The 15,605-nt window shown below is 41.0% G+C and overlaps 1 protein-coding gene across 3 annotated transcripts in view; it reads left to right on the forward strand.

The window, feature by feature from the left end:
* The window catches only part of TMEM144 (transmembrane protein 144), a 64,763-nt gene that overhangs the window by 15,150 nt on the left and 34,008 nt on the right, over positions 1-15,605 (forward strand). The window contains exons 1-2 of one of the 3 annotated variants that reach the window (XM_025267972.3): positions 3,224-3,428; positions 13,006-13,177. In XM_025267972.3, the coding sequence (XP_025123757.2) occupies positions 13,069-13,177 (109 nt within the window). In that variant the 5' untranslated portion in view covers positions 3,224-3,428; positions 13,006-13,068. Of the gene's footprint in view, positions 1-3,223; positions 3,429-13,005; positions 13,178-15,605 lie in introns of those variants that run through there. The other 2 variants (XM_006074043.4, XM_025267971.3) reach the window with 2 other exon arrangements.

A 15,605-nucleotide genomic window follows, 5' to 3' on the forward strand; every position in this document is an offset into this window, starting at 1 on the left:
TGGTCCCATCACTTCATGGCAAATAGATGAGGAAACAGTGGAAACATTGAGAGACTTTATTTTGGGGGGCTCCAAAATCATAGCAGATGGTAACTGCAGCCATGAAATTAAAAGACACTTGCTTCTTGGAAGAAAAGTTAGATAGCTTATTAAAAAGCAGAGACATTACTTTGCCAACAAAAGTCTGTCTAGTCAATGCTATGGTTTTTCCAGTAGTCATGTATGGATGTGAGAGTTGGACTATAAAGAAAGCTTAGCACTGAAGAATTGATGCTTTTGAACTGTGGTGTTGGAGAAGACTCTTGAGAGTCCCTTGGACTGCAAGGAGATCCAACCAGTCAATCCTAAAGGAAATCAGTCCTTAATATTCATTGGAAGGACTGATGTTGAGGCTGAAGCTCCAATACTTTGGCCACCTGATTCGAAGAACTGACTCATTTGAAAAGACCCTGATGCTGGGAAAGACTGAAGATGAGAGGAGAAGGGGATGACAGGGGAGGAGAAGGGGATGACAGGAGAGGAGAAGGGGATGACAGAGGATGAGGTGGTTGGATGGCATCACCGACTTGATGGACATGAGTTTGAGTAAATTCCAGGAGTTGGTGATGGACAGGGGGGGCCTGGTGTGCTGCAGTCCATGAGGTCGCAAAGAGATGGACACAACTGAGTGACTGGACTGAACTGAACTGAACTGAAGTATTCTTGCTGATTTGGGAGGTCTGGTCCATGCATAATGCACATCCACAATGCAGAATGCGGAGCAGTCAATGGTCAGAGGAGAAACTTTATGTTTAAATTTTTCTTGTCTTCCCATGTACGTGTATGTGAGTGCAACTTAGGCATGTATGACTGTTTGTGACTTTATGGATTTTAGCCTGCTAGGTTCCTCAATCCATGGGACTTTCCAGGCAAGAATACTGGAGTGGGTTGCCATTTCCTTCTCCAGGGGATCTTTCTGATCCAGGTATCAAACCCAGGTCTCCTGGGTCTCCTGCAATGGCAAGAGAATGGATTCTTTACCCCTAAACTATGTGGGAATCCCTGTCTTGCCATAAAATATGAATTTTATTTCACAAGGGCAAAGTACACAGGTCTTATTATTGGCATTTTACATACTAGAAAACTGAAGTTGAGAGAGAATGAATGACTTTGCCAAGATAAAGGGTCAGAAGGTGAAGGTAAGCCATATATTCTAGAGGTTACCAAGACTCCTTCAACACAAAACTTCATGCTCAGGCATTAATGCACATGAAAATTTGAAAAAAGCATTTGGATTGTCCATGTTTCAGGTGTCTCTGCAGCCTGACGTAAAAAGCCCTGGAGAGCGATATTCCATAATGTGTCCTCAAACCTGACTCAGTCCCTAACTCATACTCAGATTTTAGGGAATTCACAACAATGGGAGTCTGTTTCTCAGTGAATCTGGAGCAAGACCTAACCATGTGATCAGTCGCTGAAGTCTTTTGTAATCACAAAAAGAAGCAATTCTAGGTTGTATTTAGGCTCTGTATTTTTGGAAGAGAGAGAGAGTTTGTATATGTGTGTGTCTGTGAGTATGGATATGTGGAAAGGGGAACTTATTTCTCCACAGTTTTTCTGAACTGTTAAATTTGTTCTTTCTCTGAAGTGAAAAGCCTTAGCTTCTTTAATTCTTTAAATGGGATGACACTTTACCTTCCCATCTGCTTAATTACAATGATAGCTTATGAATGTGATTGATATTTAAAACAAGACTTCCTTCCAGGGTTTCCTTTGTCTTTGAACTGTCCTTAGGGTTTCTCTTTGTAACTCCACAACTACCAACCGTTGAAATGTCTCAGTGCAAAGTCACTTCCTCAGAGAGGCCTTCCTTGAACTTCCTCTTTCCGAACCTGTGTGTTCATAGCTCTGTCCCTTGCTATTCTGGAATCCTCACAAGGGTAGACTGTGCACAAGTCACGGCTGATCCCCAGGACAGACAGTCCAGGACAGTGCTGTCCATTAGACACTTCTGCAGGAATAGAAATGGTCTGTAATCCACACATGTGGCTACTTGTACTGAATTTTTTATCTTAATTTAAATTTAAATAGCTAAAATCAGCTTGTGGTCACATCTCTGACAGTGGGGGACTAGAGCCGTGTTTCTCAAAATCTAAATCAAGATGTCACTAAGATGCTTAGTGACCCATTCTCTGGGTAATTCAACAAAATTTCACAACTATTGGTCTAGAATGGGATTCTCAATCCTGGCTTCACATTAGACTGATCTGAAGGAAGTTTTAAAAGAAAATATGTCCCAATCACACTTCTAGAGATTATATTTCAGTTGGCCTGGAGCGGGGTCCAGGTATTAGTTGTTGTTATTTTTTTAATTTGGCTGCCCTGGGTCTTTGTTGCTGCGTGCAGGCTTTTTCTCTAGTTGCAGTGAGCGGGGACTTCTTGTAGTGGCTTCTCTTGTTGCAGAGTGCAAGCTGTAGGCGCAGGGCAGGCTTCAGTCGCTGCAGCTCCCAGGCTCTAGAGCACAGCTTCAGTAGTTGTGGTGCACAGAATTAGTTGCTCCATGGCACGTGGGATCTTCCCTCACCAGGGAGCAAACCCATGTCTCCTGCACCGGCAGGTGGACTCCTCTCCACTGAGCCACCAGGAAAAGCCCCAGGTATTAGTCTTTTTAAAAAATGAAACAAAACAGAAAATCTCCCCAGAGGACTGTGATGGGCAGCCAAGCTTGTGTCTAGAAGATGTGTTCTCACCTGCTCCTCAAAACAGACCCAATAGATATACAGGTAAATGGTCTGGGAGCTTTTATAAAGGGTGGTGATGTCAAGTAAAATCTTGTGATGTTACAAGAGATATTAGTGACATTGGTGGTTCAGATGAATTTCTTCACATTCTGTAAAAAAGAAAACAGCTTTAGATAATCTTTAACAGTTGTGAAATTCCTTGTCCTTTTATCCATTAACAGTACCAATCATACCATGCTCTGGGAGATTTAGTGAGGATGACACTTTGAGTTCCCTAAAACAATCACGTTTTAAAATACACAAAAGCCTTTCTAATGGGGAACACATGTATACCTGTGGCGGATTCATTTTGATATTTGGCAAAACTAATACAGTTATGTAAAGTTTAAAAATAAAATAAAATTTTAAATTTTAAAAAAATAGCAAGAAAAAAAAAATAAAATACACAAAAGCCTTTCTAGTTTGCTGGTTGATTGACAAGGGGCCAGTTGACCGCACAACAAAGTCACGTGACCAGCACTGGCCGGCAGCAGGAGGAAGGTGTTTCCCAGCCTAACGCCCCGCAGGTCCGGGATCTCCTTTGTTAAGTTCTTCTCGGTCCTCTGCGGCCAGGTGTGCAGGTCATTGCCTCCCAGGAAGGAAAGGAGTTCAGACGAGCCTGGGAACGTGGGTGCAGGAGCCCTGCCCTCCCTTTCTGCAGGTGAACAGGTAAGGAAGGTCGCGCAGGAAGTCCAGGCTGGTTGGGCGCCGGAAGAGTAAGGCGGTGCCTGTTCGGCATCTGCGCTGCGAGGCGGCTGTGCCGCTGCAGAGCGCCAGGGGATTTCAGCCCAGCCCGGAGCACCGAGCAGCGTGGGGACAGTAACTTAAGGAAACCCGGGCAGCTAGACAGGGGAGTGTCTGATGATTTTTTAGAACATGCTCCTGATTGAAATAAAACACACACACACACACAAAAGTCTCAGAGTAAGTAAATTCAACACTGCTAATGTTAGCCAAGACACCGGCGCATGTTTGAGGAAATTAACATGAAACTAAAACCGAAATCTTAGGTGAAGTGGAGCAAGCAAAATTGATCAGAGCGTACCAAAGACTAGCCAAAAAAAGGTCTCTATAGACGTTTAAATTGTTAGGAGAAAATTAGAGGAAAAGCTTTCAATTGCTAGGAGAGATTTAGAGGAAAAAGTTTAAATTACCACGAGAGATTTAAAGAAGTACTATTCAGTAAATCAAAAGTACTAGAACAAAAATAAATATGGTTTAACAATATATCAGTAGATAGCCATTTAAAAACTACTTTAGTCGAGAGTATGTTAATTTAAATATTTTCAATTATTTAAATTAAACATTATAATTAAAAGTTTGAGCCTTGTTAACTCGGTAGGTTTGCACCAAAAAAAAAACCTGGGAGTAATGTGCTAAAGTGGTGTTTTCTTTTCCACAAAAATTTCATTGATTTATAAAGAATAGACTCTTCTTTAAAGATAATAAACATTGTCAACCCACGGTGAGATTAGATCACATGCTTTCTGCAATGTGCCAGAGGCGCATGCAGTAAACTTCGTCTGCATCTGCCCGCAATAACTAACTCCGGTTAATGTTCACCCAGCAGTCAAAATGCAGTGTATCCACTGTGATTAGCATACCAGGTTATTCTTTCAAGGAAATCTGAGCGGTTTGGGGCTTTCAATATTCTTCAATAGAATCATCTTTTTGCTCACTTTGCTATTTTTTAAGGATGGGCATTCTCTGCAATGTGCTTATCAAGGATCCCCGCCCCCCCCGCCCCGCCCCCCACACCCGGCTTCCTTGAGTTTAGTTAAAATGGAAAAAAAATTGCTTTCTTAGCTGAAACTAATCATGTGTCTTTAGTCCTGTGATATCCTTCCTGGATATCTCCTGTTTCTCTGAACTATTGCCTCTCTGATATTTTAGCAACAATCCACCAGCTTGATCTTTGAACCAAACTCATGTAAGCCACTGATGGAAGCCACAGGGCTGAAACTTAGTTTGCATCTAACGATAAGATTTGTAGTATTTTTATTGAAGTTTTTTTACTCTGTCAGTGTTAAATATGTCAGCACCCCGTTCTCAACTACATCCTCATGGAGGATATTGTCTTACCGGCATTTTGTTTCATTTTAAGAAAGCACACAAAATCTCAAATAGATAGCTTTCTTACTAAAATTTATTGATCAGTATTGAAGTTATCCCTGTCTGGGGTTAAACTGTCTTTAATAATACCAAAGAAGATATGTTGTAGATAGTTGTATATAAAATATTCTCTGCAAAAAGCATTGTTCTTTGACAATGAACAAAATGAAACACCTTGAAAGTAAATGTTTATTATTGTAAAATAAAATAATAAAAATGATTTTAGATGTATAAAATGCTTTATTCATTACATATTCATAGGAAGATATCACTATAATATTAAATTTTGGGGGGGAAAGAGGTGGATTGTTTTAAATTACATTCCAGAGGATTTATATACAGAAGTGAGTGAAACAAAAGGTCAGTGTGCCAAATATGATTTCAGAGTGGTATTGTGGCATGACTCTGGTTACCTCTTGTGATAAAAATGACTGTTGTATTTTTCTCATGTAGCTTTTATAGCTAAAAAAGTGAATTATATTCAATAACCTTTTCCAGATATTATCTTGTGAAAAATGTCTGGTTCTGGGCTCTTTGAGTTTTGGTCCTTTTCTTCATAGTAAACCAGAGCTTTTTAATAAGCTTAGGAGTGTTGTCCAGTAAAACTTTCTGCAGTGATAGGAATGTTCTGCATACAATCTACACTGTCCATTGTGATAGCTACTGGTACTATGTGGCCATTGAGCACTTGAAATGTAGTTAATTTAACTAAGGAATTGAATTTTTTTCTTTTGCTGAATTTAATTGATCTTAATGAAAATGTATTTATTCTTATGTGACCCATGGCTACCCAGTTGCACAAACAGCTAGTTAGCTGCTTCCCTTTATTCTAGTGGCTGGTTATAGTATCGTGCAGGACACAACTGCTGACCTTGGATTTTCAGATAGTCCTGAAGGTATTTTTCAAGAACATTACTCTTGAAGGGATTTAAGACATTAATTTTTTTCATTCTTAATGACATTATTTTGTTTCTCATTGTATAAGCAATATATGTTCTACTATATCGCTCAGTTGTGCCCGACTCTTTGTGACCCCATGGATTATACAGTCCATGGAATTCTCCAGGCCAGAATACTGGAGTGGGTAGCCGTTCCCTTCTCCAGGGGATCTTCCCAACCTGGGGATCTTCCCAACCCAGGGATCTAACCCAGGCCCCCTGCATTGCAGGTGGATTCTTTACCAGCTCAGCCACCAGGGGAGCCCATATGTTCTACTAGAAACACATAAAAGCATCAAGTAAAAATTTACAATTCATTCATAATCCCTACCCTCCAGTGGTGACTGTCTTTGCTGTTTTGACATATTTCCTTCTGGTGGCTAATTTTTTTTTTTTTAAATAGAGATATAGTTGACCTATCAGTTCAGTTCAGTTCAGTTGCTCAGTCATGTCTGACTCTTTGCGACCCTATGAATTGCAGCACACCAGGCCTCCCTGTCTATCACCAACTCCCAGAGTTCACTCGAACTTATGTTCATTGAGCCATCCAGCCATCTCATCCTCTGTCGTCCCCTTCTCCTCCTGTTCCCAATTCCTCCCAGCATCAGACTCTTTTCCAATGAGTCAACTCTTCGCATGAGGTGGCCAAAGTATTGGAGTTTCAACTTTAGCATCATTCCTTCCAAAGAACACCCAGGACTGATCTCCTTTAGAATGGACTGGTTGGATCTCCTTGCAGTCCAAGGGACTCTCAAGAGTCTTCTCCAAAACCACAGTTCAAAAGCATCAATTCTTCGGCACTCAGCTTTCTTCACAGTCCAACTCTCACATCCATACATGACCACGGGGAAAACCATGGCCTTGACTAGACAGACCTTTGCTGGCAAAGTAATGTCTCTGCTTTTGAATATGCTATCTAGGTTGGTCATAACTTTCCTTCCAAGGAGTAAGCGTCTTTTAATTTCATGGCTGCAATCACCATCTGCAGTTATTTTGGAGCCTAAAAAGTAAAGTCCAACACTGTTTCCACTGTTTCCCCATCTATTTCCCATGAAGTGATGGGACCAGATGCCATGATGTTCATTTTCTGAATGTTGAGCTTTAAGCCAACTTTTTCACTCTCCACTTTCATCAAGAGGCTTTTTAGTTCCTCTTCACTTTCTGCCATAAGGGTGGTGTCATCTACATATCTGAGGTTATTGATATTTCTCCTGGCAATCTTGATTCCAGCTTGTGCTTCATCCAGCCCAGCATTTCTCATGATGTACTCTGCATAGAAGTTAAATAAGCAGGGTGACAATATACAGCCTTGATGTACTCCTTTTCTTATTTGGAACCAGTCTGTTGTTCCATGTCCAGTTCTAACTGTTGCTTCCTGACCTGCATACAGGTTTCTCAAGAGGCAGATCAGGTGGTCTGGTATTCCCATCTCTTTCAGAATTTTCCAGTTTATTTTGATCCACACAGTCAAAGGCTTTGGCATAGTCAATAAAGCAGAAATAGATGTTTTTCTGGAACTCTCTTGCTTTTTCAATGATCCAGTGGATGTTGGCAATTTGATCTCTGGTTCCTCTGCCTTTTCTAAAACCAGCTTGAACATCAGGAAGTTCACGGTTCACCTATTGCTGAAGCCTGGCTTGGAGAATTTTGAGCATTAATTTACTAGTGTGTGAGATGAGTGCAATTGTGTGGTAGTTTGAGCATTCTTTGGCATTGCCTTTCTTTGGGATTGGAATGAAAACTGACCTTTTGCAGTCCTGTGGCCACTGCTGAGTTTTCCAAATTTGCTGGCATATTGGGTGCAGCACTTTCACAGCATCATCTTTCAGGATTTGAAATAGCTCAACTGGAATTCCATCACCTCCACTGGCTTTGTTGACCTATATCACTCTATTATTTCCAGGTACACAACACAGTTATTTGATATTTCTTTTTCATGTAGCTGTCCAGTTTACCCAACACCATTTATCAAAAAGGTTTTCTTTTCCCCATTGTATATTCTTGCCTCCTTTGTTATAAATTAGTTTACTATGTGTTTTGGGGTTTATTTCTGGTCTCTCTATTCTGTTCCATTGATCTGTGTGCTAGTTTTGTGCCAGTACCTTATGGTTTTGATTACTGTAGCTTAATGGTGTGAAATCAGGGAACATAATAACTCAAACTTTGTTCTTTCTCAAGATCCTTTTGGCTATGTGGGGTCTTTTGTGTTTCCATACACATTTTAGAATTATTTGTTCCACTTCTGTGAAAAATGCCATGCTGTTTTGACAGGAATTGTATGAAATTTGTAGATTGCCCAGGGTAGTATGGTCATCTTAACAACATTAAGTCTTTTAATACATGAGCATGGTATATACTTCCGTTTGTGTCATCTTCAATTTTATCAACGTCTTATAGTTTTCCAAGTACAGATCTTTTACCTCTGTGGTTAGATGTATTCCCAGAGATTTTATTCTTTTTGATGCTATTGTAAATGGGATTGTTTAATTAATTTCTCTCTCTGATAGTTCATTACTAGTGTACAGAAACACAACAGATTTCTATATTTTAATTTTGTACCCTGCAGCTTTACCGAATTCATATACTAGTTCTCACGTGTTTGATGCATTTTTAGAGAAGGAAACGGCAACCCACTCCAGTGTTCTTGCCTAGAGTATCCCATGGACAGAGAAGCCTGGTGGGCTGCTGTCCATAGGGTCGCACAGAGTTGGACACGACTGAAGCAACTTAGCAGCAGCAGCAGCATAGATATTATCATGTAATCTGCAAACAGTGACAGTTTTACATCTTTCTTTCCAATTTGAATTACCTTTATTTCTTTTTTTGTCCATAGTGCCATGACTAGGACTTCCAATACTGCATTCGATAAAAGTGATGAGAGTGGGCATCTTTTGTCCTGCTCCTATTCTTAGAGGAAATGATTTCAGCTTTTCACCGTTGAGTGGTGTTAGCCGTAGGCTCCTCATGCCCATGCCTGCTGCACATACCACCACCTAGTTGAGTGTGTAGATGTGCTCAGTCGTGTTCAACTCTTTGCGATCCCATGGACTATAGCCCGCCAGGCTTCTCTATCCGTGGAATTTTCCAGACAATAATACTGGAGTGGGTTGCCATTTCCTTCTCCAGGGGATCTTTGTGACCCAGGGATCGAACTCGAATCTCTTGTGTCTCCTGCAGTGGCAGGCGGATCTTTAACATTGAGCCACCAAAGAAGCCCCAGGTTCATCATATATGGCTGTTATTATGTTAAGGTTTGCTCCCTCTCTATCCACTTTCTTGAGAGTTTTTATCGTAAGTGGATATTGAATTTTGTCAAAAACTTTTTCTGCATCTATTGAGATGATCGTATGGTTTTTATGCTTCAATTTGTTAATGTCGTGTATCACGCTGATTGATTTGCAGATATTGAAATATCCTTGTATCCCTGGAATAAAGCCATCTTGGTTTCATCACTTAAAATATATCATGCCACACCCTGTGGCCTGCAAAGTTCCTGCTGAAAAGTTAGCTGACAGTCTTATGAGAGTTCTCTTGTATGTAACTAGTTGCTTTTTCCTTGCTGCTTTTAATATTCTCTCTTTATCTTTAATTTTTACTGTGTCTTAGTGTGGACCTCTCTGAATTGATCTTGTTTGGGATGTTTTTGCTTACTGGATCTGGATTTCTGTTTCTTTTCCAAGGTTATAGAAAGTTTCAGCTATTATTATTATTCTTTATTTTTTTTTACAGTAGGCCCTTGTTGGTTATCTGTTTTAAAGAGACCAATGTATACCTATCAATCTCAAACTCCCTAACTATTCCTCCTCTTCCACCTTCCTCCCTTGGTAACTATAAGTTTGTTCTCTAAGTCTGTGAGTCTCTTTCTGTTTTGTAAATAAGTTCATTTGTATCAGTTTTTTTTTTATTAGATTGAAAGCAATATCATATGATATTTGTCTTTGTCTGACTTACTTCACTTAGTATGATAATCTCCAGGTCCATCCATGTTGCTGCAAATGCATTATTTAATTCTTTTTATGGCTGAGTAATCTTCCTTTGTATATACATATCACATCTTCTTTATCCTTTCATTTGTTGGTGGTTGCTTCCATGTCTTAACTTTTGTAAATAGTGTTTTAGTGAACATTGCAGTGCATGTATACTTTTGAACCACATTTTTCTCTGCCCAGGATTGCTGGATCATATTATGGGTCTTCTGCTGGTTTTTTTGATTGTTTTTTTTTGTTTTGTTTTTGTTTTTCATATGGAGCTACATGAGCTGTTTGTACATTTCAACTATTATTTTTTCAAATAACTTTTTCTACCCTTTTTCTCTCTCTTCTCATTCTGGCACTGCTTAATGTGAGTACTGGGCTTCTCTGGTAGCTCAGAGGTAAAGAATCTGCCTGCAGTGTAGGAGACATAAGAGGTGCGGGTTTGATCCCTGGGTCAGGAAGATCCCCTAGAGGATGGCATGGCAACCCCCTCCAGTATTCTTGCTTGGAGAATCCCATGGACAGAGGAGCCTGGGGGTCTACAGTCCATAACGTTGCAAAGAGTCAGACACGACTGAAGTGACTGAGCCCAGTGTGAATGTTAGATGCTTGATGTTGTCCCAGGAATCTCTTAAACTATCCTTAGTTTTCTAAATTTTTTCTTTCTGTTCAGCTTGGGTGATTTCCACTACTCTGTCTTCCAGTTAGCTGATCCCTTGCCTAGTATCATCTAATCATCAACTGTTATTTTTCTCTAATGTACTTTTTATATCAATTGTTGTATTCTTCACCTCTCTTTGTTCTTCAGATTTTCTAGCTCAATGTTAAAATTCCTGTTGTTTCATCCATTCTTAAGTTCCTTGAGTGTCTTTATGATCATTACCTGAACTCTTCATTGGGTAAATTTCTTTCTTCACTTCACTTAGCTTTTCTTGTTTAGTTTTATCTTGTTTTTTTATTTTGAAACTATTCCTCTGTCACCTCATTTTTCCAGTTCTTTGTTTTTGTTACTCCGTATTAGGTAGGTTGGCTATATTTTCTGATCTTGGAGAAGCAGCCATAAGTAGTAGACATCCTATGCATCCCAGCATAACACTCCTCTCTGATCACCAGAGCTCTAGTGGTGCCCCCTATGTGGACTGCATTAGCCCTTCTGTTGTGTTAGAACCAACTACTGTGGGTACACTGCTAAGTGTGGCTGGCCCTCAAATCAGTTGCTTGCCAGGCCCTGCCTAGTGCATAGACTGCTGGCCACTGGTAGGAGGGGCCAAGTCCCAGCATGGCTGGCTATGGGGCCCAGGTCATCCCAGGGCTGCTGCCCACTTGCTGGTTGGTGAGACCAGGTCCTAACGCAGCTGACTGAAGTGGACCAGGAGGTCATGGAGCTAGTGCTCTGCACTGGTGGAAATAGACTTTGCTTTTAAAAGGTGAATGCAAAATCTCACATGTTCTACTGGTGGGCTAGGACTAGCTCTAGGACCCCTTAATGCTGAGTCAAGTCCTGTGGTAGCTAGCTGCAAGCCAAGAGGTTCTGGAGCTAGTCTGGACTTGCCAATGTGCAGGGCCAGGTCCTGGTGGTCCTAATGCTGGTGTCACTAGGCAGGGTCAAGTCCTGGGAATACTGGGGACTAAGCAGGGGCCTACCTATGGCTGCTACTGGTCTGCTAGTGGGTTAGGCTATGTCCCTGCCTTGCTGGTTGCTTGGCCTGGGTCATCACAGGAATGGTGCCAGCAGGCCTTTGGGTGAGGCCGGGTTAGTGGGAGGATTTCAAAATGATGCTTTCCAGCATCTTCCTGGCAGACTAAGGTCCCAGAAATGGCTGTTGTCAACATCTGCATTCCCCAGGGTGAGTGTTAGTTGCCTCCTTCCTCACCAGGCAACTTTTTAAGACTAGCAAGGGGTCTGACCCAGCTCCTTTCATATGACAACCTCTGCCCTGGGCCTTGGAGCATGTGAGATTTTGTGTCTGTCCTCTTAAGAGCAGAGTCTGTGTTTTCTGCAGCCCTCTGGGTTTCCCAAAAGCAAGTCTCTCTGGACTTCAAAGCTGGAAGGGTCCTCTCCAAAGCATGGGGTCCTCTTCCCCATGCAGGAGCCTCAGTCTGGGGAGCCCAATGTGGGACTTGGGCCCCTCACCTTGGCAGAATCCCAGCAATTATGATTATCATACTCTTTTTTGGTCACCTACAAACAGGTATGGGTCTCAACTCTACTGTGTCTCCACACTTCCTCCCATCCCTGTTGGGTTCTTTTTTTTTTTATCGCTGCTCTTCATGGTATGTGGGATCTTAGTTCCCTAACCAAGGATCAAACCCATGTCCCCTGCAGTGGAAGCACAGAGTTTTAACCAAGGGACCACCAGGAAATCCCCTTGTGGTTCCTTCTTTATTTCTTTAGTTGTAGAAGATTGTTTCTGCTAGTATTCAGGTCACTTTCATTGATAGTTTCTCTGTAAATAATTGTGAGTTTGGTGTGTCCATGAGAGGAGGTGAGTTCAGAGTCTTCCCACTCCACCGTGTTGGCCACCTTCAAGAGATTTAGGAGATTGTTGAAGAGGTCTGTAGGAGGTTCTTCTATCTGTTCAGTTGTGTTTTTTTGTTTTTTTTTTTTTAAGTCATAAAAGATAGTTTCATGAGCTAAACTATTGGAACTATTACACACTGAAAGGGTGCTACTGATGAAGAAAAATGACTTTACCTCTAGGGGATCCTGAGTATGTAGCAACAATACAACTTAAATATGCCCTTAAGCTTGTGTTTCAAATAGCAGAAGAGCTTGTGCTCAGAAGGTACTGATAGTACCTTCTGTCTTCACATGTGCTTTGTCACTTAATTGTCACAAGACCCAATTGAAATGAATAGAATTTTGGTCCACAAATCTTCATTATACCAGTCTATCCACACAGGAGAATTTCTCTAAGATATCATACAAATTGTGGCCAGATCTTGGAAGAAGTTAGGTTTTTCAAACTCTGAAGACAAAGTTTGCTTGTTTTTTTCTGTTTGATTTTTATTTATGTCAGTAGTCAGAAAATATTTGTTGGCAAAATAAAAGAAGAAAATGAATTAATGTGGGGTGTGGACATAAATTCATAATGTCCTAAGTTTTTAATCTAGATGAAGGAATCTTACCATACTTTTGAAAAACTTAATAGTATCATGTATTGATCATAACTTGCTCACAGATTCACAACTTCTTAATTATTTCATTTTTATTTATTTCAGAAGTTCTTGAAAAGAAGATCAAGTCAAAAGTGAATCAGCTTGCCCTTGGGCAGCACCAGAGCCATGAGCAGTAATGCAGCAGACCTCACCACTGGTTTCATCGCTTCTATTGCAGCCATCGTTTTGTTCGGCTCAAACTTTGTACCGCTTAAAAAATATGAGACTGGCGATGGTAATTATGTTTTCTTCATTGTTAACCTTAAGTTCATTTTAGATGTGAAGTTCACTGTTTAGGTCTTCTTTAAATGATGACTTTAAAAATGAATTTTGCTGTGCCAGATGCCAAGTGAGTAGAGCTTAAAGCAGTTGATAATGCCCATGCCAGATTATCTAAGTGCTAGTCAGTATAGGATAACCTTAATATTCTGTTTCATGGTAAAGCTAGGATGAAGGAAGCTTTTTAGCCATACCTGCTATGTTTATGGGCTTCCCTGGTGGCTCAGCGGTAAAGAATCCACCTGCCAAGGCAGGAGATGCAGATTCGACCCCTGGTCCGAGAAAATTCACTGAAGAAGGAAATGGCAACCCACTGCAGTCTTCTTGCCTGGAGAATCCTGTGGACAGAGGAGCCGAACAGCTACAGCAACAAAAGTTATGTTTACAAAGGAAGTTAGTCAGTCCTGTAATAATACTTGCTTTTTAAAACCCAACACATGATATAAAAGGAAGCAATTTGCTCATAACACAAATTTTGTGCTTGCTCATACACAATTTTGACTGACAAACCTTATGTGAACATAGAAAACTGCACCCAGATGGATAAAGGTGCATAGCAATGCACAAAATGTGCTCACACCCTCTGCCCCAAACTACCACACCCATCCACATCTGGTGTTCAAACCTTCCCAACCTTTGCAGTAATTCATGGGTTACCACACTTTTCACACTCATCTGCTTAAGTAAACTTCATATCTTTTACAAGGTAAAGTGCCATATTTATTACAGAATTTGTGAATTTCTTAACCACTTAACCAGTATAAAGCTGTACTACCATTTTTTGTTATGCTTTCTTTTTAAAAAAATAATTTATCTATTTATTTTTGACAACACTGGGTCTTTGCTGCTGGGTGGGTTTTTCTATAGTTGCAGCAGCGAGAGCTACTCCTTGCTGTGGTGCGAGCGCTTCTCATTGCAGTGTTCTCCTTTTGTGGAGCACAGGCTTCAGGGTGTGCAGCCTTCAGTATTTGCAGCTTTTGGGCTCTAGAGCACGGTCTCAATAGTTGTGGCTGCTGCTGCTGCTAAGTCGCGTCAGTCGTGTCTGACTCTGTGCGACCCCATAGACGGCAGCCCAGCAGGCTCCCCATCCCTGGGATTCTCCAGGCAAGAACACTGGAGTGTGTTGCCATTTCCTTCTCCAATGCATGAAAGTGAAAAATGAAAGTGAAGTCGTTCAGTCATGTCCGACTCTTAGCGACCCCATGGACTGCAGCCTACCAGGCTCCTCCATCCATGGGATTTTCCAGGCAAGAGTACTGGAGTGGGTTGCCATTGCCTTCTCCGCAATAGCTGTGGAACACGGGCTAAATTGCTCCAAAGCATGTGGGGTCTTCCTGGACCAGGGATCAAACCTGTATCTCTTGCGTTGGCAGGCAGATTCTTTAGCACTGAACCATCAGGGAAGCCTTCCTATCTTTTTTAATACCTTTTTTAATGACGTTTTCAAGTGTTGTGTCCTTAGTCCCATTTCCCTCATGAGCTCTGTGGGTTTTATCACATTATTTTACCTAGTGCAGTGATTTTTGAAACATACACGTCACATATTCATAGAATTGACTGTAATGTGAGTTGAAGAAAGGAGAAGTAATAGTTGTTTCTATCCACTTGCTTTTCCTGTTAAAGTCAGGAAAAGGAATAGAGATGTTATGGTGAAAGTCTGGTGAGAAGCATTGTGTTATCACCCCAATTTCTTATGTCTTTATACTACCTGGACAATAGAGTCGCAGATCCTTTCCTTCCATAGCCTTTCTTCTTTTTCCCAGTGGAGTCAGAACAGGAATGAAAAGTACTAAAAGAAGAACAAAAAAGATGCTAAAGGGTAGAGGACCTGGCTTTCGGGGTTTTACAAGAACCATGTGATCCTGGGAAGCCTGATCAGCTCATTTGTTCTCAGTTTCTCATTTGTAAAATGAAGGGCTTGTAAAATGAAGTTCCCTTTCATCTCTGTGTTCCTAATTTTAGAGGTTAACAGATGTTTTTCTCTCCTCCACCATGAGATTGAGTAGCAATAAGCAAAAATCTTCCAATAGAGTCTAAAGTGCTATAAATAACGTTGAATTATAACAACCTTAGTGTTTCTTCCAAGGTTGATGTTTCTTTGTCCTTTTAATCCCTGAACCTTCTTTCTGAGCCTCAGAAAGGTACGGATATACCCCATATCACCACATGGCCTTCCAGTAACTGGCAGATAGCAGCCGAGAGCATAGGAAGGGGAGTAGAAAGGCTAATTCTCAGGTCTGGAATGTCTGCCTTATCACAGACACTCAACTCCAAGTGCATGGATCCTATACGTGGCCATAAAGGACTTTATGTTTATCTCAGAGTGACTCATATGATCTCCAAAGGTTCAAATTACTACTGTGCTATTCTGAAATTCTTAATGC

The sequence above is a fragment of the Bubalus bubalis genome, chromosome 17, assembly GCF_019923935.1.
Source record: "Bubalus bubalis isolate 160015118507 breed Murrah chromosome 17, NDDB_SH_1, whole genome shotgun sequence".
In the NCBI taxonomy this organism is placed as follows: domain Eukaryota; kingdom Metazoa; phylum Chordata; class Mammalia; order Artiodactyla; family Bovidae; genus Bubalus; species Bubalus bubalis.